The sequence below is a fragment of the Archocentrus centrarchus genome, chromosome 16, assembly GCF_007364275.1.
Source record: "Archocentrus centrarchus isolate MPI-CPG fArcCen1 chromosome 16, fArcCen1, whole genome shotgun sequence".
Taxonomy (NCBI): domain Eukaryota; kingdom Metazoa; phylum Chordata; class Actinopteri; order Cichliformes; family Cichlidae; genus Archocentrus; species Archocentrus centrarchus.
In genome coordinates, this window is record NC_044361.1 from 18,481,939 (window position 1) to 18,507,750 (window position 25,812).

Here is a 25,812-nt window from a genome sequence, read left to right on the forward strand (position 1 = left end):
TTGACAATTAAGATGAAGATAGTCGTGAATATGCAATAGTGCCTGAAACTACTCGAGCTAACTATAAATATAAATTAATCTCTAACAGCGGAACGCTTAAAACGCCTTGTTTTAACCGAACATAGTTTCTAACCGGACCGTAGCTCACGTTGAGGGTCAATTTATTTAGAGGATGTGCTGGTAGTTTCATTAAAATGTCAAGTTACTCCAGATCCGCTCAGGTAATCGGACACACTGTACATTAGTTTTATCTTTTGTGTTATGTGCGTTTAATGTTACGGGCGCAGTCACTGTTAGTTGTTGGCTAGCATCGCTAACGCGCACCGAGGTTGTTATAATGTCAGCTCGTCGCTGTAAACGATTTCCTCCGGTTTTCTAAAAAGTCGAATGTGTTGTGGTCCATTTACTATAACTGCAAGTAGTGTTATAAACCTAAGTTATTGAAACGAACCATTTAGAGCAGGGGTCTCAAACTCCAGGCCTCGAGGGCCGGTGTCCTGCAGGTTTTAGATGTGTCCCTGATCCAACGCACAAGAATCAAATGACTGAATTACCTCCTCAGTATGCAGTCAAATTCTCCAGAGATCCTGCTAATGACTTCTATATTTGACTCAGGTGTGTTGAAGCAGAGACAAATCTAAAACCTGCAGGACACCGGCCCTCGAGGCCTGGAGTTTGAGACCCCTGATTTAGAGCTTCTGGTTTTTGAAACACGGTTATTCTTCAGACTCGTTTCAGAACAGGAGGACCTCCTCTCCAGTCTCTGTTACTAAGTCCGTCCCAACACATGCACACACCTGCTTCATTTGAGTGAAACATGGGGAGTTCTGTCTATAAACCACTATTGCTTACAACTCACCTGATCTGGTCTTAAAAAAAAAAGACCTGACTTGAGACTGCGCAAAGTGAGCATCTGCCGCCTGTATTTGCCAGAAAATGATTTCCTGCATTTAAGCCTATAATTAGTTAAATATTAAATCTCTTGAAAGATGTCAAGTATTTTTTTGGACCAGAAAAACCATTTCTGTCACAAGGTAGAAGCTGCAATCAGTTTTACTGGCAATGTGACTTTTATATATCCTTATTTGATCCAAGTACAAAGACTTTTCAAGAGAGATCTGGCAAAGAGGGCAGCATGAATTGCAACAGATATTACACAACAGTTATTTAAAGATATTTTTCTGACAAAAGGGACTGGATTGATTGTAATATAGAACATAGAGGAGGCACTGTAATGCAGAGTCATAAGAATACTTGCAAATCCGATCACTTTTTATTTTATATATGACCCCTTTGTAAATACAGCTGATCCTATTTACCAACATAAGCAAAGATATTAGAGATAAAAAAAAAAAAAAAAACCCACCACACTTAAACGTTGGCAGTCACTTTTTGTAGATGATTACATTTTGGCATGAGGTTTATAAGATGGCAGTGAGACCAGCTATGATGCAGGGTTTGGAGATTTTTGTTGGAAGTGACCGGGATGGACAAGACTACAGGTACAGTTCAGGTTGAGCAGTTTAGAGACAAAGAGAGAGGCAAGGCTGAGATGGTTTAGACATGTACGGAGGAGGGATAGTGGATATAGTGGACAAAGGATGTTGAAGATGAAGCTGCCGGACAGGAGGAAAAGAAAAGGACCACAGAGGTTTATGGCTGTAGTGAACTAGGACGTGCAGAGGGTTTGTAATGTGACTGAGGAGATGGACGAAAATGGTTCACTGTGGCAAGCCTTAAAGGGAGCAGCTAAAAGATCACGTTTTGGTGTGATGCTTGTTGTTACACTGGGCTAGGATTTTTATAGCCTGTAAATAGAGACCAGAAGGAGGTCAGTCTAGTTCTCTTGTACCAGCTGACTAAAATGCTGAAAGATTAAATGTTTTTTTTTTTACAAAGAGGCCAAAATATTTTGCCAATTCAAACTTGAAGGGACAGTTTGCTTGGTTGGCACTTTTGAGTTGAGCATCTTTAAAATCTTATATTTCAAGTTCTTTATTATATATTCGACATGAACAAATACAAACATGATTTAGTCTGCGTTGCTTAGTTATTGTTAGTCTGCCATGCGCTCTTGTGGAGAGATGCTTCCTGTTCAGCACATGTGGTTAATGTACTGGTGATGGTGGCATTTGGTGCTTTCTGCAAATAAGATGGCAGTTAACAGATAATTAGTTAGGGTTTATTTGGTTTAGGTGTTGGTTTTACTTGCATGGAGTTTTAACTTACTATATGAAGAGTTGTATAGTCAGGTGTGGCTGTATCTAATACAGTGAAATTGCAGGGTCAGAACCCTGCGAGTGTCAAAGCTAAATTAAAATATGCAGGGTCTCTTTTGTTTCTTATACTGTGATGGTCCCTTGCCTGTTAGTGTATGTAAACAAGTTTTTCTCTTTTACTTCATTCAGCAATGGGCGACCTTTGCCCGTTCCTGGTTCCTCATTGATGCCAGGATGCAGCCGCCTGGGAAGATTGCAACTATGTGTTCTATTAGATTACAAGGAAAACACAAACCTATCTACCACGCACTGAGTGAGTAGGAGCGCCATCTAACATCCAGCAGACAGTCATGAGCAAATTCTCACTTTAATATATTTTTCTCTGTATATTATATATTGCCAAAAGTTTTCACTCAGCCATCCAAATCATTGAATTCAGGTGTTCCAATCACTGCCATGGCCACAGGTGTATAAAACCAAGCACCTAAGCATGCAGGCTGCTGCTACAAACATTTGTGAAAAAATGGGTCGCTCTCAGGAGCTCAATGAATTCCAGCGTAGTACTGTGATAGGATGTCACCTGTGCAACAAGTCCAGTTGTGAAATTTCCTCTCTACTAAATATTCCACAGTCAGCTGTTAGTGGTATTATAACAGTGTGGAAGCGACTGGGAATAACAGCAACTCAGCCATGAAGTGGTAGGCCACATACAATCACAGGGTAGATCAGTGGATGCTGAGGTGCAGAGTACACAGAGGTCACAAGCCTTCTGCAGAATCAATCACTACAGAACTTCATGTGGCTTCAGATTAATTGAAGAACAGTGTGTAGAGAGCTTCATGGAACGGGTTTCCATGGCTGAGCAGCTGCATCCAAGCCTTACATCACCACGTGCAATGCAAAGCGTCGGATGCAGTGGTGTAAAGCATGCTGCCACTGGACTTTAGAGCAGTGGAGACGTGTTCTCTGGAGTGATAAATCACGCTTCTCCATCTGGCAATCCAGTGGATGAGTCTGGGTTTGGCGGTTGCCAGGAGAACGGTACTTGTCTGACTGCATTGTGTAGTGTAGTTTGGTGGTGGTGGGGATTATGGTGTGGGGTTGTTTTCCCCTCCTGTTCCAACATGACTGCGCACCAGTGCACAAAGCATGGTCCATAAAGACACGGATGAGCGAGTTTAGCGTGGAAGAACTGCAGAGTCCTGACTTCAACCTCATTGAACACTCTGGAATAAATTAAAGCAGAGACTGTGAGCCAGGCCTTCTTGTCCAAGATCAGTGTCTGACCTCACAAATGTGCTTCTGGAGGAATGGTCAAAAATTCCCATAAACACACTCCTAAACCTTGTGGAAAGCCTTCTCAAAAGAGTTGAAGCTGTTATAGCTGCAAAGGACGGGCCAACATCATATTAAACCTTATGGATTAAGAATTGGATGTCACTCAAATTCATATACGAGTGAATACTTATGGCAATATAGTGTATGTGAAGTATTGTATTTGAAACCACAACTCACCCTTAGTTTAAGCATTTTGTGCAGGACTGAGGTTAAAGCTCCAGCAACACTTGTAGTTTAAAGAACCACTTCATTGCTTGTGGCCTTCGTCGCATCATCCTTGATGACCCTGATGAAGGCCACAAACCAAGACATGTTGGTCAAACAATAAAGGTGTTCTTTCTACTACAAATGGTGATGGAGATTTTATGCTTTATCTTCTCTGTGCACCTTGGACGTAGGTGAGGAGGCGCCAGAAACCTCTGCTTTTGTATAGAACTGCCACATGATGGCAGCAGAGGACAAGCTTTAAAATGTTGTTACTTCTTTCTTAGTTATGGAATAATATGTTTCAGTGAAGCTAAGTCACAAACTACCTGCTGCTCTTAGTATTGTTTCATTGGCAGATGTGTGTGTTTCTTTTCCTCCCCTTAAAACAAAATGTGTTTATTTATTTATTTTTTTAAACAAACTTCTTGAACATCTTCACAGGTGACTGCGGGGACCATGTGATAGTAATAAACAGCAAACACATAGCTTTCTCTGGGAACAAATGGGAACAGAAAGTCTACTCGTCACACACGGGGTAAGTATATAGCGCCATCTGTGATGGTCTCTTTTTACTTTATATTTCCTGTTTCCCACTTTCAAGTAGCACAAAGTGAGGCCTGCATAAGGATACATTCAGTCTGCTGTTAACAGAAACACACACTTAGGTTCTTTTTTTCTTTTGGGTCACTGAACAGCAGAAATACCTGTTCATATCTGATTTGCTTCTTTATTGCTCTCTGATCTCAGTCTGAAAAGTTTCATTGGAATTTGTGAGTTTCATCCTACAACATTTTCTGGCAGTTGTGCTGAAAAGCAGCCCGCCGCATCCTCAAATTTAGTATAAAATCTGTTTCATAGTTTCACACCACAGTCCCACCTCTCCTGGCTCCAAATCCGCATCCACACACACCTCCTAATGAGAGTAGCAGCCACGGCTTCACAAAATGTCATAATTAAAAAGTTATCTCTGGCTTTTTAGTTAGCTGGCTGCCGCTGCACATGAACCTATAAATGTGGCAGAAAATGCTGTCCTCAGCAGCCTGCGTGTGTATTTCTGTACACCAGAGTACCTATGAGACATCTGTGTTATTCTTTTACAATGGGCATCAGTTCAGGACCATAAACAGGTTGCGCTGGAATCTCATGTCGGCTAATTTGAAAAAATAATATGAACAGATAACTAAAAAGGATGCGTCTGAGCAATAAATCCCAGCTGTAATAGCTGATATTTTTCTATTTAAAGAATACAAATATTTGCTAAGAAGTGCATATTAAAAACAGAGCACTTTAGTAATTTAAAATTGGACTGGCATAGATTTTGTCTTTTTTTTTTTTTTTCCAAAGGTACCCCGGTGGATTCAAACAAGTCACAGCTGCCCAGCTCCACCATAAGGACCCAAAAGCTGTAAGTGCTCTGTGCTGTGTTAGTGAACGTTAAACCTCACCTCACACCATGGATTTGATTACATTTTACGTATGATTTAAGTCACACACACAGATTAGTACAATTGCTATGTGTGCCACACACTCTGTACTGGAGGTGTTTCCTGGTTTGACACTCATCCCTTTCTTCGTATGTGCTGCTCATGCATATTAATGTAAAGAGCAGAGTAGTGGGATTAAGCAGTGGTGGATTTGTGCTGGTTGATGGTTGTGTTTTGATATTTTCTGAAACTCGGTCCAAGAATGTCAGTTCAAGGATAATTCCTGGCGCTTTGGTTGCGTTGCATATTCATGGTTTCAAGGTTATGAACTCTCGTCCCGTGTAAAACGAAGAGCAGAGCCTCGTGTGGCAGCTTTTTTACATAAACTGATGATTACAGTCAATCGTAGTGTGACCTCCATACTGTATTCAACAAATGAAGCAGACTCGTGTGTTACTTAGCAGCGAGTCAGAAAGACAGGAAAACAACTTTAGTGATGGTCATTGCGTTTTTTTTTTTTTTTTTTTTTTTAATTGAATCAACCATGAATTTACATGTCCAACTAGCAAGTCCTGACACAGTGAATTACTCGGGTGTAACATCAGTCTAATGCACTGTAGTTGGGTGGTGGTTCAAACCCCCGCTCCTCCAATCTGCATGGCGAAGTATCCTTGGGTAAGATGCTGAACCCCCAAGTTGCTCCCGATGTAATGCTTGTAGTAAAAAGTGCTTGAGAGCTCAAATACAGTAGAAAGCGTGCTATAAGTACCAGTCCATTTACACACACAAAATAAAAGCTACATTCAGCTGCTCACTTATTCACAAGGGGTACATAACAGAAAACCAGATGTGTATTATTCTGCACCTTTAAGCAGTCCCTGAACACCTAAATACTTCTGGTTAGAGTAACAGTTGATTAGAAAATAACAGCATCCAGCTGTTTTAGCCGGTCTTTTACGTCTTGAAAATGTTTGGGAGCTGTCTTTAAAAAGAAATCAGTAGAAATGATGAATGAACGTGAGGCACACAGATGGAGTGAAGATGAACATTTATTTTTTTCAGTACACTCTCTAACCACCCTGTAACCTGTACTTAGTTTAAAAGACTTTTGTTCTATGTTGTAACTTAAAATATAAATTAAAAAAAAACTGCATTTCTCCTCAGGTCCTCATTCAAATACTACAAAAATGGAATCAGTGGGTGAAAAGAGGTGCATATAATCATAAATCTTACTACTAGTCTCACTATAATTAGTAGTGTATGCACAGCATCTTCTATTTCATCAAATATTTGCGCAAATTTCACTAATGTATATGAGAACAAATAAGCAAAATTACATTTTTCCCAGAAGCTTATCAGAAACATTTTTTTCACTGGTAGTTTTTAAGTTTAAAGAGACAAAAATACACAAGTTTTGCACATAATAGTGTTGCCTGGAGCTGTGTGTGTGTGTGTGTGTGTGTGTGTGTGAGTGTTTTATGTTTTTTGTTTTTTTTTTTTTGGGAATGCAAACGTTTAAGGGTTTGAAGCAAGCTAGAGTTTGCAGACTTCCCCATATGCAGCTAGTGTAGGCTAAAAGTGCTCCGTAAAATTGCTCTTGACATGTGGGAAAGACTAGATGTAGGTGTATGACCTGCACCGCTCTCCAGTCTGTAGTGCTCTAAACCAGAAGAGACGTGTACTCAGCTGCTGGTTTCAGGCCAGCGGACGACCACAGACGTGCGTCCCGATGGTGATTTAGTTGATATGACGTTTGAAGGGTTGGCGTGCGATGAGGGAGGAATAGACTTGGACAGATGAATGATTTGTCAGCGCCACCTCTCTCCAACGTCTCTCTCCAATATATGTGTCCAATATCTCTTAGGCCAGTAACTGCGTCCAAGTTGTGTAACCTGCCTCACACTGAGAAACGGTTGCATTTTAGAATAAAATGTAAGCTAAAACTGCTAATTTGTATGGTTGCTATAAACACAGACTTATTTTATTTTTTTGATGGTGGTGGTGGGGGGGTTGTTTTTAGGGAGTTGACTGTTAATCTTTTCATTGTCCTTCTTCTCTCCAGATTGTGAGGTTAGCAGTTTACGGCATGCTGCCTCGGAACCTGCACCGGCGCACCATGATGCAGCGGTTACACATCTTTCCTGAAGATGTAAGCCCCGTTTCTCTCTCAAGAAGGGTACACTAAGAGAATGGGTGCATTGGTATTGTTTTGCAGATACTGACGATCATCGTTAAGGTTTTACTTGAATCCGGTTGTTGTTTTTGATTCTTCTCTTCATCTATGTTTTCCCACTGGTTTTGCGGTTGCCTCAGAAACACCAGTCTCTTTCACTCCTGCGTAACTTAAAGCTCTACTTATCAGCAGTGCTATGTTTACACTGCATCGCTAAGTATACTGTGTAAACAGAATTATCTAGTGACTCTCCAATTCCTCTCATGACTCTTGAAGGGCATTATTTCGCTTTCTGCTGTAGCTCTTTAGCACAACAAAAGGACCCTCCACTCTCGGGGAGAGCTCTTTAGGCTCCATTTTAGAATAGTTAAATTCAGTGTTGACAACAATAATCACCGTAAGACACTTTTTATTGTAAAGTAAAGCCCCCCCCCCCCCCCCCCCCCCCCCCCCACCCCCCATGAGCAAGGACTTGGTGACAGTGGAAAGGAGAAACTCCCGTTTAACAGGAAGAAATCTACGGCAGAACCAGGCTCCGGGAGGGGCAGCCATCTGTCGCCACCAGAATAGTTTAAATTCTCGTGCCATGTTAAAAGTGATATGCACACGTATCTAGGTGTGTCTTAGACATGTTGCTGATGTGTTCAGATGCCATCAAATTAACACAAAGGAGTGCATGTCTAAAAGAGGATAGAATGGAGCATTTGCCAAAAAGACCTGTGCTTCCCTCAGGAGGTGGAATAGACTGAAACAAAGTAAGAAGTGCGTAAATATTAAACTTTACTGAGTGCCCAGTAAACACGGTTCCAATGAATGTTGATACTAGGACCGTGTAATTAGGGATGTGCAAATAAGCGAGTGATTGTTGACATCTTATAGGCCAACAAAAGTCATTAAATGCTGCTGAAGTGGAATTTAAATATTGTGAGTAAAATGCGTCCAGTCAGTTATCAGAGTTGACAAACTGTCCTGTCTCAGTCGTTATTTAAAACCGAGCAGATGCGTCGCATCATTGCTGCAGTGAATTATGTCTCTCAGGCATTTTTTGGCACCTCAGAGATTATTGATTGGTTTCAAATTACACTGGCTAGAACCAGCGTCACACATCACAGCTTCTGAAATGAATTTAACATAAAAAGTACTTGACAGGCTGTTAATTGACCCGTGGGGTCTGTTTAAGTATTACCTGAATGTAATTACTATCATGGTGGGAGCGCTATCGGTAATTTGAAGCACAGGTGACCGTTGGTATTTTGATTTGTAAAACATGAATGTGTCAGTATACAGAAGAAAGGCAGTTATCTGAACTTTGGTCCTAACAGCAGAATCACAAGTGTGAACTGTGCATCCTGAATTACATTTTAGGCAGTGCAAAGTTTCTTTTGAAAATTTGGTGTTTTGATCATTTTTACTTTTGGTCTGCGCCATTTGCCTTCTCCTTAAATGAAACTGTAGGCACATTCCCAGCTGTAATAAATATTAATGAGACTGACTGTCAATGCTGGAGAGTGATGGACCTTAAAAAAAAAAAAACCCTTCAAGCCTTTGAGTAGAATATCTGATCAGTCTCTGTGTTACAAACGGCACCTTAGTCATTCTTTATTTTCTCCTTATTTGTGTCGCCTCCTTTAAATTCTTTTCCCGCTCCCATTTCCTCCCTTTTTCTCTTTGAATTTTGTATCCTGGCTGAAATGCCTTCAATGTCTCCTCATCCCACCCCCCCCCTTTAGGAGCTGCCAGACGACATTCGAGCCAACCTGACAGAGGAGCTGCCTCAGCCCAGAGAAATACCAAGGAAGCTCAGCGAGTACACTCAGGCGGAAATAGACGCCTTCCCCAGGCTGTGGACACCGTATGTAGAAGCACACAAAGACATTCTGTACTGAAATGTAGCAGTGCTTATATAAATGCACACTCTGCACAGTGCATGTGCAGGTTTCACACATGCAACAAAACACACAAAAAGGCTCAATCTTCTGTAGCCCATACTCTCCTTCTGCAACATTTATATTAAAGGGATTGCACTGAATATAAAATTTTAAATTTAAACACTTAGGGTGATGATTCTTCTGATTTTGTACATACTGTCACTCAGAATCAATTTAGCATCTTGTATTGATGAGGGTGGTCCAGAAGGGGGTGATGTTGAATTGCGCTCAATCCCGCAGTCCTTTTCTGTCACTCTCTTTTTGTGTATGCCGGCCTGCTCTGTGATACAGCATTAGTTGACGTGCTCTAAAATGTTTCATGTGGTCCTATCTGTGGAAAAAAAAAAATGGTAGTGCAAACTTTTAAACTTTGCATTTAAAATGAGACACAGATGGCTTGTAAACTTGACTCTGTGAGACGCAGTAGGCGGCGTGTGTCAGTACAGTCTTTACTACTTGCTCAGATACTTATGAGGCGGGGAGGTTTTGACCCAGGTTTGCCTTGTTCTGCTTTGACGCAGTCCTGTAATGTTTTCACGATCTTCCTAAGCAACGCACACATAAATGGATCCAATTCAAAGGTATGACAGCTCTTTTTTTTTTTTTTTTTTTTGTGGCCAGTGTGACATGACAGTTTCTCCTCAAGCAGGAAAAACTAAAGTGCAACATTTTTTTCATTGTAACTGCAAACACATGTGTCTGTGGTGCAAATGATTGTCAGCCAACTTAGAGCTGTCATTATCTGACGTGATGCACAAAGAACTGAAGTACTGACTGCTGGATGGGCAGCCACTTGAGTGATGGGAGTAGAACCACTAAGGAGCTGGCTCCTGTGTACAACACTACATAAAAATATGAACATTTGTCCCCAAGTTGACTTTTTTTTTTTTTGGTTAAGACAACTTGGCTTCATTGTTATGAGCACCCCTGAAAAGCTTTATAAAAAGTAGGCCACTGTACATCATAATAAAAAGCCAAATCTCAAAACAGAACAGGACAGATTTCTCAGATGCACACGGGGAAAGTCAGCTGTATTCCCTCACTTCCAGAATGTTTGGATGCACAAGGTTTCTCTGTAGGATGTGTGTGAGAGAGCATCTGTTTCTCAGCCTAATCATATTCATAGCTTTTCTGAGTCAAGCATTTTCTGGTTGGAGATTAGACTGGCATTGTGACCCGCGGTTTGCTGGCATGATAACGTCGTGCTGTTCTCCGGCCTCAGCTGCAGTAAACATCATTCTGACAGGTTAACAAAGAGCATTCTCGCTTCACCCGCTCAGCAGTAGCCTTTGCATCCGTTCATCCATCAATCCATCCGTTCACCCGTGGCCCAGCTGCTGGTCAGGGTCAGGGTCACCGCTCTTCATCCACAGGAGCACATGCTCAGCTCCCAGGACCTCTGATGGCCTTTTCTTGTAACCACTCAGCTTTAATTCAAAAGCTTGGACTGTTTCTCCAAGTTGTTGTAAACATTGCAGACAGCAACTAAATGATGACTTAATAAATGTGTTATTATTGGCATAGAATTAGTAGTACATGGCGTTACATGAAAGTAGAATCGAAGCCCTGCTATCTTGCAATTGTACTTTCTGTATGTAAAAGAATCAGTCCCTCCTCCCCCAAAAAAGCAACCAAACCCATAAACACATGCATCTATTTAAGCAGCTAGTTTTCTAGTTTTCCTATGTGGTTTTCATTTATCTGATGCCTCTGCGAGGTCCCACTACAATGAATTTAAATGGGACTTTGTTAACAGGGTTTACTGCATGTTTTTTTGTTATTTGCTCATTTGGAGCAAAACTTGACGTTGTGTTGGAAATATTGCTGATGTTTTGTTTGCGGTGCTGCGAACGCCACAAGCAAAATGCCATTCATCTCCTCTGCGTTGAGACAGAAATCTCAAACTCTCAGAATCTGCTTCAAGTGAAACCAAAGCTGCTTCTCGAGAGGCAATTTGGGTTTGCTGATCCCTACTTTGCACATACAGCCAACACATCTGAACAAAACTAACCCACCTGAATATCATGATATACCTGAATATCAGTTGTTACAGTCAGTGTTTTTTAAACCTTTTGTGACCTACTGAAACTGAAAAGATTGCTTCACCCCCAGGTTGAAGGTCAAACTCCTCAGTGATGCGTCTTGTCATTAAATTAAAATAAAAGAAACACATGGAAATTTTAAGGGACAGTATAATAACCAAAACTGTGGTTTGTTGTCTGATTCTGTGGAGGGCTAATCATTTTATTTTGGTTCTCTGAAGTTTGTTTTCACCGTGTGTATGCGTGCGTGTGCCTACCGATATGTACATCATGTCTGTGCTGCGTTCACCACTGCTCTGTGTGTGTGTGTGTGTGTGTGTGCGCGTGCGTGCACGCACACATGCAAGGTGATAAATGAGCCACTTCTTATTGTTTACTAGTTCAATCTCCACAGCCAATCTGTCTGTGTGCTGAGGCTGGTCGCGGTGTGGCCGTCAAGGTCAGACTAATCCTGGTTTATTTAAGAGATAGGCCTTAGCCTAGTTAATATTTGCTCATGCTCTGCCTTACTCATTTTACTGATCATATGTGTGTGAGTGTCAGGGGAGATGGGGTTAAGGTCATCCAGGACGATTCGATCGTTACCCTTTATTAAACACATAGTTAATATTCTCTCAGAAAAACCTTGGCGCATAGGCGAGAGATTATTGAATGTAAACTCCCTGTCAACCCCGTACAACACACATGCACACAGTCAACACACAAACAAGCGCTCAGACACAGAAAACCAACGGCATACGGCTGTAGTTGATAGCAGAGCTATTACATTTGATAATATTTTTTCTACTTTGTATCAAAACCAATACAGCATGCTCTGATAGTATCTGTCTGCTGCAAACTCTGCTTGAAATTAAAGGGGGAAAAACACAAAACGATGTCTGAAGTCATTTTGAAAAGGTGGAGGGGACGGAAAAAAGATATTATCTGCCCAACTATTGCCCATCCATGTTTTTCCTCGTAATCAGCGCTCTCCCCCCATACTAATGTGTTGTCGTTTTCTCCGCAGACCTGAAGACTACAAGATGAAATGAAATCAAGGCTGCCCAACGAGACCAAGGAAGAAAAAGCTCTTCTATCAACACAACACTGAAAGCACCATCCTCTGCTATTGATTTGTGTAAATTTAGCCTGCAGAACTGGTATCAAGGCTTGACTGCACTTAGCGTAACATAGATGCCAAGAACATCAACATTATCCTACTGGGGAACCTCTCTGCCACTCGTATCGGCTCCAACACGACCGCGGTTGGCCTGAATTATCCAGGGACAGCTTGAGATTTGACTGAGTGGCTCAGCTGTGAGAAAAATCAGATTTTGTGGTTTTTCCTCTGATTATACACCATGAAATGATCAGATCTGGCCCATTAAAAATGGCATCTGTTAGAGCTGATTCTGCCTTTAAGTGTGGGTAAACAGAGAAACCAGTGTGTTGCTATATGAGAATTAGAAAATGTTAGCCTTGATCTAGACTTTAGTTTCCATCGATAAATCTGTCCCTTTGTAAGTGAACTGTAAAAAGGCTAATAAACAGTTTAACGAACCTCTCCTTGTCATGTATTGTTTTTACAAAAGTGTTGTAAAATCTGGTTTTTGACCTTTTTGCATTGTTAAACAAATGACATAAAACCATTCTTGTAGTCTCATTACAGATTTATTGGTTATAAAAGCAAACAAAATAGAAAATAAATAAGCTCATATTGTACCAAGGGGTGTGGTAGCGAGACACGTTCCTTATTAAAGCTGTTCACGGTCAACAGTTAAAATCTAGACCGGGGTCAGCTCACAGTAACATTTCTGGTGCTTGTCTTTCTGACTGCAGTGCAAGAGGGGAAGAGTTTACACTTCACTTCTTATCGATTTCACAGACAGGCAAGAGGATTTTTTTTTTTTTTTTTATTTAATAACTGACTTCAGGTCTTATTCCAGGAAGAGGTCAGAGTTCAGCCAGTGAGCAAACAGCTTCCACAGTGAGCAGGCCCAAATTTGCATAAGAAAAACAGTCTGAGGCAGCAACACAAAACACGTTCTTTAAATTCACCAAGTCCAAGAAAAAAAAAAAGTCAGACCCAGTCCATCTTTGTGACCACAGAATGAAACACTGCAGGACAAAACGTGACAATTGCCAATGTTCAAATTAAAAAACAAAAATTAAAACGTGTGCTCCTCAGTGTTTTTTTTTTGTTGTTTTTTTTGGGGGGGGGGGGGGGGGATTAATCTGGCTCTGCATTTCATGTCAACTAAGAACACCACTTTTCAACAATCCTAACGTAAAGACAACCAGAGGAAATGTGATTCGTCATTATAAAAGCAGCCTGCACAGATGTTACCAACTCATCATCACTGATAATCTGAACTAAAATAACCCATCTAGTTACAACCAAAACAAGACACGTGGCAACTTCCATGCAGTTTCATACAAAAGTTGTTAAATTGGCTGTGAGATGGGAAGGAACAGGTCTTACCTTTACATTACCAGTGGGTGATGCTAACACAGATCAGGCACTTTTTGGACCTCCCTTTGACAGAGATATGGTACAAGAGTCCACAAAGCTATTTACAATGTTTCACCTGGTGGGGTGGGGGACACAGGAGGGAAGGGATGGAGGTTCTCACCACAGTTTCAGGTGTTTTGTGTGTGTGCCAGTGTCTCAGCTGTTTGCGAATATCTCTGTTGTGTTGTGCATGGCTCGATCACTTTAGTTTGTCCTTCCTCTAAAGTCCTCCCTCCTCGCTCTCCTCCATGACGACAACATCACGCAAAAACCTCCTGGCAACGCCCGGTGACCTCAGCTCCATGTCTTCAGAGTAGGTGGGGCTTAAGTCGTAACCATGGTGACCGTGAGCCAGGTGAGAAGGCTGTTGGGGGTAGTACTGAGGGGGGTAACCATGATAATAGGGGTCCCGCTCCTCCTCATCCTCCTCCTCGTCCCCTCCTAGGTCGTCATAAGCCTCTGCGGCCGGGTGGGGTGGCTGATTGTAGGGATGGTAGGTGTCGTGAGGCAAAGCGTGGACTAGGGTGGTGGGAATATTTAGGATCAGTTGGAGTGTTTCTGCATCAGCAAACATAAAGCCAGTACTACACAAGAGCGTGGAGTGAGGTTAAGGCCAACACAAGAGTGTGGTATAAAAGATTACAAAAGAGAGAAGCACAGCAGGAAAGTGAGGCATGCACAAATTCTGTTATAGCTTTACAGCAGGTTAAAATCATTTCAACCAGTCAATAATTCTTACTTCTTTGATGGTGAAATGACTTCTCTGGGGCTGCAGAGGCAGATTCAGGACCCGGGACAGAGTCCAAAAGATTGGGTTAATGAGGAAGTAGTTTAATGGAAGTGAAGAAACATCTAATCTCTGCCCTGAATCTCCCAGATGTGATTATTTTTCCAGAAATGAAAATGATCACATTATATTAAGGGTAAAAACTGAGATTTTCTGCCCATCTTTGCAGAATGTGAGATGCACTGATAGCTGGGATGTTCAGTAATGAAAGCAGCCAGTCAGCATCAAAGCAATCCATCACTATTTAGCTGATTCATCCGGCTTTGAAAGATGAGATTAGCTTTTACGAGATCTGAGTTCGAAGCAGGGTGAAGCGAAGGCTGCGGCAGCAAAGCTTTGCATATGCGAGCATCTGCTGACAGATAGCCCTGTTTGTTGATGAGTGGTGGCCACTTTTTCAGTTTTGTGGAAAGGTGAGTCAAGTTGATCATATTTTGTCCTTCACACAGGAAAAGGCTAGTTTAATGAACCAGTTCTTATCAAGAAATTTGACTCACAGGGGACTTTTGGATGAAGACCGAAAATCTGGTGTGAAAAATGTGTCTAAAAACTTGCACCAAATGATGGCATAAAGATTCCTAAAATGAGGAAACCACCTTCTTTTAAAATAATGTGCTTTAAAAAAAAAAAAAAAAAAAAGGTCTCCAGAGAATGAAAACGTGATAACCGCTGCTGCAGGGATTACAGTACTAAGACTGTCAGGACTTATGCATCCCAGGAAATATGGCACCCTTTGGGGAATAACTGGAGTTATCAAATTTCTTCAGTTTCTAGTCTTTTCTTTTTTAAACAGGGCACAGAAGGAGGTGAGCACAGGAGGAGGAGAGGAGGACGATTCGAGAATGCTCCTCAGTAGTCATTCCTATAGTCCTGTTGAACTTCAGAAAGAGGAGAGGATACAGGGAGGGGAACAGAGGAAGGAGGGAAAAAGAGAACCAGAGAGAAGATGTTACCTCATATCAGAAGGAAAAACCCACTGAACCAAAGAGTTAAACCTCATAAACTACACCAACTGCGCTTCCTCAGCTGCTTCGATGTGGTTCTTGAGGTAGAAAAATCAGTGTTGTTAATCTACGTTTCTTCTTTGGAGAAACAAAACGCATAAACTGAGAAATTAGCTCAAATAAACACAGACAGTTTTATAAAGTGTTTGGAGAATGTTTAGAAAATGTGTCAGATCTTTATTTCCCTTTTTCTGGATGTTAGAAAGTGCAAATAAAGATTTCCAACACAGAAAACAGATGACAAGGGAAACAGGCCTTATGAGTCACACTGACTGACTGACATGTTAGGAAGGCATCTGTTGCAGTTAAATACCACAGCTGCAGCGTTTTATTACATTAACAGATATTTAAAGATGCGCTCATCTGTGTTCAGGAAAATTCTGAAAATTTCATTTTGAAGGAATGAGAACTACAACACGAAGGTTTTAAAGCTGGTGGCAGGTTTTTAATGCATCTCCATTCAGTTCTATAATAAAAAATAATAATAAATTGGTAAAAATAGTTTAGAAACAAGATTAATATAACTGCAACTAGCAGACAGTTATTGAGCATCATAGCGTGAAACACCCAGCATGGCTCTGTCTAAAAGCAACAAAAACCTGTCTTACAGCACCTCAAAGGCTCTCTAATCCAACGTGCTGTAACTCATCAGCTGGAAAACATGTTTCTGGGAGCTCTGTGCTGGATTTCTTAGCCAGGAGCAACTCAATGAACTGTTTATGTTCGGACAGAGCTGGACTGGCTTTTGCACCATTTTTAGTCTTTATGCTAAGCTAAGCAGCTTCTGGTTGCGTCTTTTCATTTAGTTGTGTAGGCAAAAAAGTACACATATACAAAAGAATTGGGCCACACATCTTATTCTTTGAATTCAGGTGTTTTCAGTCCCATTGCTATGGGTGTATAAAACTAAGCACCTAGCCATGCAGTCTGCCTTTAGAAACATTTGTAAAAGAATGGTTCGTTCTAAAGAGCTCAGTGAATTTGAGTGTGGTACTGTAATAGGGCGTCACCATTGCAATAAATCAGTTCCTGAAATCTCTTCCCTCCTAGATATTCCACAATCAGCTGTAAGGTGTTATTGCAAAGTGGAAGCGTTTAGCAACCACAGCAACTCATCCACACAGTGACAGACCAACAGAGTCACAGAGTGGGACATTAACATCAATTTTTGTTCATATAGTTTATTACACAAAACCATTCAGAACTCAGGAATGTGGGAAATGGACATTCATTTTTCCCAAAGGAGGATATTTAATTAAACCAAATTACATTACCAATTTACATACTTTTAAAATTTATGTCTGCTTATGTAACATCCTAAGAATTTCTATGTAATCAGATTGGTAAAGGCTGGAATTTGATGGTTAAAATCCTCATACCCTCATCTTGAAGCACTGATACTGATCATTACTGAGCTATCATATGGTAACTACACTATTCAGATTGGTAACTGTGCGTTGTAGGAAAAAAATTATATTTAATAGACTTGTAAATGTCACAAAGGAAAAGTCTGAGGCCACATTTTATTTGCTGTAAAATTAAAATACAATACACATAAATAATTTATAATTGATTTTTATTTTGAAGTGGTAAGGGAGGCTGTATTTAATCTGTGCACAGTTGGGAGTAACACTCAGGATTCTTGCAAGTCATAAAACACACACACAAAAAAAGGAAGAAAAAAAAAACACACCATTCAGACTGGAATCCATCACTATAAAATAAATCTGGTTTGATGGATGAAGTAATGTCTGATCTATCAGCTACTTTTAGAAGATGATATATCATCAGGGCAACTTGTCGGAGTCTGTTAGATGTGTAACATCCGAGCTGAGATGGCCCAAGACCATTAACCCTGTAGAGCCACATCGGTATGAATATTCAAAGGCATTCTGTGTGTGCAACTGCATATTTTCTTAGAACTAAATACAGACGAATAGCTTTGACCTGCTAACGTCTTAATCCTTCGGTGTGGACGTGTATGTACAAACTGCACAGTGGAACAGCCATAAAAGCCAGATCACACTCAAATTCTCTGAGAGCTTTTACAAGAACAATAACCACGCCAGAAACAGCTGTCACTGTGAAAACAATATTTGAGTGTTTTACACGTATAAAAGATGGTTTATAAGGGTTTAAAAAAGACCAAACAAGACTGAATTTATTTAAGCTGTTTAGGGCAGTGAGTTAGCAAACATCTAATTTTCGCTCTGAATAAAAGTAACATCACTCAAATACAAAAGGACAAATCAGGGCAAGTTCAAATAAACAGCAGAGAATGTTTTTGTAAGGTCCGTATATTTTGTGTTTTGACTGTGTTCACAAAAATATTCCAGTCAAGATGTTATTTCTATTCCAGCTGGCAGCTCCTCACCTACTGTGTACACTTTATGAATGTGCTTTTGTATTCATTTGTCTACAGCGCTCACTCTTTTCTGTTGTGCCCCCATATGAAGCTGTTAAAAATAAATACATCTAAAGAGCAATCAGTTGATCCTTTTGTGTTGACATCTTTATTTTGTTCCATCCCTAAACTAATGGCTACCTATTTTATTTTTTTCATACTGCAACTAAGATAACATTGTAGTTGCATTCAAATGTAACTTGCCGATAATTTGCACTTTAATGTGGGATATTGGCCTTTTCATACTTGGGGAAAGTGAAGAACTGCAGTGATTTTTTTTTCCCAGGCACTTTCTTTGATTTGATAAGAGTTATTACAGAAAAGCAGGGCTCACACAAATACGTGCATCACTTCATTCTCTGTTTTTGTGTTGTAAATTGCATTTGTTCCACCCAGTCATTAAATATCTGAAAGTGGATCCTCAGTGACGGCGACTGCTTTTGTTGCTTCTGCCTTTGATGAGGTTTTAAAACAGCTGTCAGGTTATGACAGCTAATGATTACACTGAAAACAGCAATATTGAATGTAAAATGAGGTTCATCAAACTAACATTTTTCACTTGTGCAATAATATAATTATTATTTTTGGGATTCTGAATGACTATTTTTTTTTATTAAATTAGCATGTTGCCAAAGTAACAACAACTTTAAATCATATTTTTGAGTTATATTTTGGAAAAAAAAATCCATGTAACTGACAATTTAATTTGGTTGAGAGCCACAGAGTAGAGATGTGGCACAAGAGTTTCAGAGAACAAGATCAGTTAACCATTTATGTACCAAATATTTACATTTTTGACCAGAATGCTGCTGCGATCTATTCAGCCAGGCTGGTACATCAGCGGTGGTGATATATTGGTAAGTTCAATTAAATTCAGTTTTATTTATATAGTGCCAAGTCACAACAACAGTTGCCTCAAAGTGCTTTATATTGTGAGGTAAAGGCACTACAATAATAGGGTTGATATTCTCTGGCTCTCTTCCACAGTGGGTCTTGTGTCCTGTCTCTCTCTCCCCTCACCCCCGACCGGTCACGGCAGATGACTGCTCCTCTCTGAGCCTGGTTTTGCTGGAGGTTTCTTCCCGTTAAAAGGGAGTTTTTTTCCTTTCCACTCTCACCAAGTTCTTGCTCATAGGAGGTCGTTTTGACTGTTGGGTTTTCTCTGTAATCACTGTAGGGTCTTTACTTACAATATAAAGCACCTTGAGGTGACTGTTTGTTGTGATTTGGTGCTATATAAATAAAATCGAATTGAATTGATAATAGCTATTTGCCAACATATTGGTATCACCATTTATTGCAAATTGCTGTTATGGCAAAGTCAGTGAACAAGAGTGTGAAGATTGATGTGTATAACTTGAACAGTATGCATCTATGGTGTGAATTTGAACATCCTTGGTTACATCGTTCTTGAGTTACGGCCAACGTTAAAGTTTTTGTGGAACAGACGCCGCTGACACCAAGCTCGACTTTTTCTTCAGAACAGCTGAGCTAAAAATTAAATCTGTTTTGTAACTCTCGGCCATACTATGCTTCAAATGAAGGATTATCTGACAGTCACAATTAAGTAGCCAAAGAGTGCGGTTTCACTGTCAGACCCACCCCTCCTCATCACATCCATTTTTTTGTAACTAAGATGGTGACGGCGGGTATGCTCACCTCGAGGCTTCAAAACGGGACCTCAGAACCCAATGGTACATCCATCTCTCATACTGTTGTTTTTATTGTCATAGTTGCCACAATAAAACAAGATTATTTTTAACCTGCATTGCCATATTATTGTGTAAGGACTCATAAATAACTACACTTAAGAAATGATAGGAAGCTCTGTTTATAGGTCGTGTGTCTGAAGGAAAAAAAAATGGGCAGATATATATTAGATTCTTAAATTGCTAAATATTGCTGTCTGTTTTAAAAATCCTCTGGCTCTAATTACCTCTGCCAAATTCTACACCCTTTCTTGAAGTGGTACCAGTACTTCAAGGTGAATGAGGTTTACCTCCGATGTTGTATCCCAGACAGGAGTTTGGGTCACAGTATCCTGGGGGGCCAGCTGGTCCTGTGCTACCTGGATTCCCTGGCCTCCCCGGTGTCCCTGGGTTACCAGGCCGACCAGGTGGGCCCTGGCTGCCTGTCCGTCCTTCACCTGACAAACCTGAAGATGGAGGAAATTAAAAAAAGAGAAAAAAGAAAAGGGAGGAAAACACAATTAACAATTCCACCCTGTGCAGCTCCAATCACTGTGCCATCACCTCTACAATGGCTTTTAAATCCTCTCTCCTCTGTTAGCTGTAACAACATGACATCAAAAAATTAGGGGGCAGCAAATGTTTGCGTGTCACTTGTGGATAAGAAAGGTGATGGTGGATGTCATGAGGGCAGGAGCAGGAATAACACAGCTCTTTGCTCACATTTAGCCAGAGGCATGAGTTTTCTGTTTTCACAGGAGAAACCGCCCCACCAGGACTCATTTCAGCAGTCAGCTGAAATATGAAATCAATATTTGGATGGGAGTTTCTTTTTTGCCAGGGGCTAAAATTATCATCCCACAAATATTTCAGAAAAGAACAATGGATGAGGACAGAGTGCTCCCCCCTCAGCACCCTCCCGCTTAGAAGAGACTTCCTTTTTCAAAGTCTGAAGTTTGGGGTTCTTCTTTTTTTTTAAGTTATCTGATCACAGCAAAGTTTTGTCAGCTTGTTCTAGAAGTATTGATCGCAGTAAACAGAAAATCCCAGCACTGACATATTTTCATAACACAAACCTCAAATTCCACAAAGCGTACAGGGAAATCAATACGGAGAATTATATTCACGGTCCAAAATGTCTGCTTGCTTTCCTCAGACAGCGATTCAGCAGAGAGTAAAGTAAATCCAAAGCAGATTAAGTCCCTGTGCCATTTAATTCCATTGTTTCAATATTTGAAGCCGCTCTGGTTTTATTCAGTAGAAACACAGTGAAAATCTCCTGTATGGTAGCTCTGGCTGAAAACACCAATAAGCAATGTTCAGGAGCAGAACGATGCTAAATGATCAGATTTAGAGGCAGCTAGAGCACCTTACTGTGCAATTTGAGCTTGGAGAATGCTGGAGAGAGAGTGAATACAGTGTTAGTTACACCTATTAAATATCCTCAGGCTGGTCTCTTACCAGGAGGTCCGGGTGGTCCTCGAGGCCCCTGAGTCCCAACCCCTGTAATCCCCCTTTCTCCCTTCTCTCCTGGCAGACCTGGAAACAGAGAGATGCACATTCAGACGAAAATTCACATCTTCCATCTGTCCCAGCAGATCTGGCACTGTAGGGGAAAGCACAGGTGGAATAAATAACGGCATAGTTCCATTAACACAGAAAGTCCTGACTGTGGACCAGCATGTTTGAGGACCTTCCTTAACTGCAAGGCAAACACACTATTTGTACTGAAAAAACTTTTTTATATTCAATTTACTCCATGAACTCATGAGAGGAATCTAGCACCTTTTCTTCACTGCATCTATTTGAGTGCCATAGCCTTTTGTTTTGTTTTTTTTCTGATTAAAACTTTTAAGAAAAACATTTTATTAGTTTCTAAAATTTTTTGTGGTTCCATAAAATCCAAAATTTCACAAAATACAAGAGGAGCTCCTAAAATATGATCATATATTGAATTCTTCTTTTCTACCCCATTAATTGTCTTACGGCCCCTTTAACCTGGGTGATATCTTTGGTTGTGGTTGAGGAAAAATGGTACTACATCCAGTGATATTATAAGTGAGAATACAATAGTAATATAGTATAATTCTTATGCTGTCAGAAATTTTGGAAGACAATGTCACAATGTGACTAGTGCTATGAACAAAACTCAGAGGAAATATATGACAGCAAAATGAACTGAAAATTAAAAGAAAATCTAGCTGAGTTTTGACAGCAGAAGTCTTGTCTGTGTGTTGTCATAAAGCTATTGATTGTGACAAGGGGACATACAAAAAAAAAATGGCAGAGCTGTGTACAGCCACATACTGTAGCCTTGGAAGAATCACCATGCCATCTACACACATGAAACTTGAGGTTTTAACCTAGTTTATTAAATCTATTTTGCAAAATGTGACTTCCACTAAACCTAGAAAATTGATGCAATCTCACAGTCATCGGGTATCTTTAGATTTCAGACTTTTGGGAAGAAGGACCACCACAACAAAAGACGTAGGCCCATAACTGGCCTCTGTAGACCACCACAGTGGATTTTAAATCAAGGAATCAAGATGTGATTGAAGTGCAGACTTTCAGCTTTAATTCAAGGGATTTTACAAAATCTGATCAGCTATCCATCCATCCATTTTCTTCCACTTAGCATCATTTTAAATGTAAAGACTGTTTTTAATACTTTAATATTTGTTTTTTAATTCCTTTGCAGTCAATGACTGTCTGAAGTCTAGCTCCCATGGACATCACCAAATGCTGTATTTCCTCTGTTGAGATGCTCTGCCAGGCCTTTACTGTAGCCACCTTCAGTTGTTGCCTGTTTGTGGGTTTCTCTGCATTCAATTTTGTCTTCATTAACTGCAAAGCATGCTCTGTTGGGTTGAGATCAGTTGACTGACTTGGCCACTGAAGATTATCCCATTTCTTTTCCTTGAGAAACTCTTGGGTTGCTTTTGCAGCATGCTTTCTTCACTGCATCTATTTGAGAGCCATAGTTTTTTTTTTTCTTTCAATAAAAACTTTTTTTTTTTAATTGAAAAAGTACACACAGATAACGGATCTCTATCCATGTGGACTATCAAGCTCTGTCTGATCATTTTTGCAGCATTTAGCTGAATCTGAGCACAGAGTATAGCTCTGTACACTTCACAATTCATCCTGATACTTCAGTCAGCAGTCCCATTAATAAACACCAGTGACCCAGTTCCACTGGCAGCCATACATTCAATTCAATTCAATTTTATTTATACAGTGCCAAGTCACAACAAACAGTCGCCTCAAGGAGCTTTATATTGTAAGGTAAAGACTGTACAGTGATTACAGAGAAATGATTAAAGTGTTTTGTTTTCCAGAGCTGTGCAGGCTCTTTTATATGTTTTTCTGGCAAAGTCTAATCTGATCTTGCTGTTCTTGAGTCTAACCAGTAGTTCACAGCTTGCTGTAAACCCCTCTGTATGTACATTCATGAAGGCATCTCATGAATTGTAGACCTCGACAATGATACACCTGCCTGCTCGAGAATGTTCTTGACCTGGTTAGATGTTGTGAAGCTGTTTTTCTTAACCATGGAAATAATTCTGCCACTGTGCACTTTAATTGTCTTCTGTGGTCTTTCAGGGCTTTTGGTGCTGCTGAGCTGCTCAGTGCGTTCATTCTTTTTAAGACCAGTTTGTTGATTTTGCCACTCCTAAAGTTTCTATCTGCTTTTCAGCCTAATGATAGTCTCCCTCACTTTTATCTCTTTGGGAAAAGCTACAAAATACAAATTCATCACTTTGAATCGACTTCAGAGATTATGTCTGCTTCAGTTGTCATGAAATAACAAGCGAGCAGCTCACCAGACAACGAAACTGCTTGTCATTCAGTTGTCCAATTACTTTTGATCCTCTGAAAATGGGGGACCGTGCATAAAAAAGGCTGTGATTGTTTGATTTAAAATCCACCGTGGTGTTGTGCAGAGGCAAAAAAAAATAATAAATTGGTCTATGTCCAACAAATTATGGACCTAACTGTAGTTTTAAGCACTCATTTGTTGTAGTGGCCCTTCCAAAATGTACCTACCGACTGTGAGGTTTCATCAGTTTTATATGTTTATTGCACCTCCACCAGTTTCAAGTGTAAAGCGTTGTGAGCACTACTAACAAACAATAATGAATAATATGTCACAAACTTTTTTCTTAACAAGCACTATTGCTTTTGATAGTTTGAATGAGTAGGCCTTCCATTTACTGTACTTTGCTCGATTGGTACTTAAGCTTCTGAATAACTGTCCAACACTCTCTCTCCCAACATTGTATTATATAGTTTCATAGAAAATGTGCTGAATGAATTATGTGTCAGTGATCAGCCCAATAAAATGTATGATAAACCCAACGTCTGCTCTGCGCAGCTGTTTGAATGACCTAATGGAATATTTTTTTGTACACGCTAATATTAAAGAACCACATAAAACTAATGTGCAGATTTTCTGTCGTGCTGCTTTTATGGCCGCCTTAATCAATTGCATCAATAAAAAGGAAGTAAGCATCACGAGGCTGGAAAACATTTTACATTACCTCAAATGAAAATGTATTTTCTACTACGGTGGCTTCATTATGACTGTAACTTGATGATTGCTACCAGTCGACTCCATTGTCTCACTGTCTGTCAATTTTACTGAAAAATATTCTAACGCTGAGCCTGATTCTAGTAGCCCCGCATTCACCATCTGTTCACATGAAAGCCATACATCTTATAATAGGTGCTTACTCTGGTTTCAGTTCAGTCTATAAAACAGTAAATTAGTGTGTGTGTTTGTAGTGGACCAGTGGCTACAGATCATAAATGTCATTAAGGACACTCAAACATCTGAACCTTGACACTTCCTGACAGAAATAGTGCTCTGAGCTTTCCAAAGCCCTCTGTGTGTGTGTGTGTGTGTGTGTGAATGTGTGTGTGTGTGTGTGTGTGTGTGTTTGTGTGTGTGTGTGTGTGTGTGTGTGCGTGTGTGTGTGTGTGTGTGTGTGTGTGTCTCATTCAGCATGTGGTTCTTCAGTGTGGGTTGCATGTTTTCATGATGAAGACGAAGTCTCAAAGCCTGTTTCTCCTCTGAGGGCTCGTGGCAGGGGAATGACCTCATGGATATTAGAGTTACTGTCTTTTGGCCTGGACTGAACCTCACAGGAGCGCTGATGCTGACTGTGAGTTTGTCTGGAACCAACACAGACCACAAAAACACAGCAAACAAGCAGGCCGGTTTGAGATTTTTTTTTCTCCCCCGAATCCCTTCTTATTCTCACTGTTAATTGGTGACATGGAAACTCTTATTTTTCACATATGTTTAACTTTTGTGCAACCACAGTTTTAAGCCAGCTTTTACTAAATGTTTGTAATGTATAATTCACTGAGAAGGTGGGCGTCTGTCTGGACACAGGACATGCATACTGTCTATACTGCAGAATTTTCACAATCTCCAAATGTTTCTCTTTAAAAAAGATAAACTCCGCCAGCTTGATTACACTTTGTTAGACTAATGATGGAGAGTTGGAAAAAAATGAATACAGTAGAACCAGAGAGACTCATCTGTTGCCAATATTGATATTTATTTAATCCACAATGCAACTCACCCACTCAGTGTGTCAGCTTTGAGCCACTAGGCTCTGCTTTCTGACTCCATATATGCAGATTTTTGCTTCCTATTTTTTTAAACCGGTCCTCGGCCTCATCCATTGCAGTTTCTTTTACATGTAGCTATCTCCCTGCTAATTTTCCTGTCAGTCTTGCTCTTTTTGATGCTGGTAAATGTGGGATGTCGTCACAACACAGTCAGTGAAAAAGTGATGATGCACATGAGTTGTCTCTGCATACACCCTGTTGTTAACCATGAACACACCTTTAAGCATCTTCCTGTCTCACCTCTCTCGCCTGGTCGGCCGTTCTGGCCGTTAGTACCAGGAAAGCCTGGCCTCCCGGGTGGACCTTGCTCTCCCTGAGGACCCGGGGGGCCTCTCCTACCCGGCTCTCCAGGTGGTCCGGGTACTGTTCGGACGGACACCGCCGACTGCATGGGGATCTGGTTCAGGATGGAGTTATAGTGCGACAAGTGGCCTGAAATAGGTGGTGGAGAACAATGATTTGTA

The 25,812-nt window shown here is 40.5% G+C and overlaps 2 protein-coding genes across 2 annotated transcripts in view; one reads left to right on the forward strand and one right to left on the reverse strand.

Moving 5' to 3' along the window:
- The first annotated feature begins 115 nt into the window (after nucleotides 1-115).
- Nucleotides 116-12,870, forward strand: mrpl13 (mitochondrial ribosomal protein L13). The gene is made up of 7 exons (XM_030749878.1): nucleotides 116-221; nucleotides 2,409-2,532; nucleotides 4,206-4,299; nucleotides 5,109-5,169; nucleotides 7,251-7,337; nucleotides 9,092-9,213; nucleotides 12,338-12,870. The coding sequence occupies exons 1-7, from the start codon at nucleotides 195-197 to the stop codon at nucleotides 12,360-12,362; spliced, it is 540 nt and encodes a 179-aa protein (XP_030605738.1). The 5' UTR covers nucleotides 116-194; the 3' UTR covers nucleotides 12,363-12,870.
- A 650-nt stretch (nucleotides 12,871-13,520) lies between these two features.
- col14a1a (collagen, type XIV, alpha 1a) overlaps nucleotides 13,521-25,812 on the reverse strand; it is a 158,609-nt gene continuing 146,317 nt past the window's right edge. The window contains exons 44-47 of the mRNA XM_030750883.1: nucleotides 25,589-25,780; nucleotides 21,167-21,244; nucleotides 20,017-20,172; nucleotides 13,521-15,487 (exon numbers count right to left, since the gene is read on the reverse strand). Of these exons, the coding sequence (XP_030606743.1) occupies nucleotides 15,459-15,487; nucleotides 20,017-20,172; nucleotides 21,167-21,244; nucleotides 25,589-25,780 (455 nt within the window). The 3' untranslated portion in view covers nucleotides 13,521-15,458. The remainder of the gene's footprint in view (nucleotides 15,488-20,016; nucleotides 20,173-21,166; nucleotides 21,245-25,588; nucleotides 25,781-25,812) is intronic.

Coding starts and splice junctions, on each gene's coding strand:
- mrpl13 (XM_030749878.1), top strand. CDS start 195: ATGTCAAGTTACTCCAGATCCGCTCAG. Junction 7,338..9,091: donor TACACATCTTTCCTGAAGAT/GTAAGCCCCGTT, acceptor CCCCCCCTTTAG/GAGCTGCCAGACGACATTCG. Junction 9,214..12,337: donor TTCCCCAGGCTGTGGACACC/GTATGTAGAAGC, acceptor TTTTCTCCGCAG/ACCTGAAGACTACAAGATGA.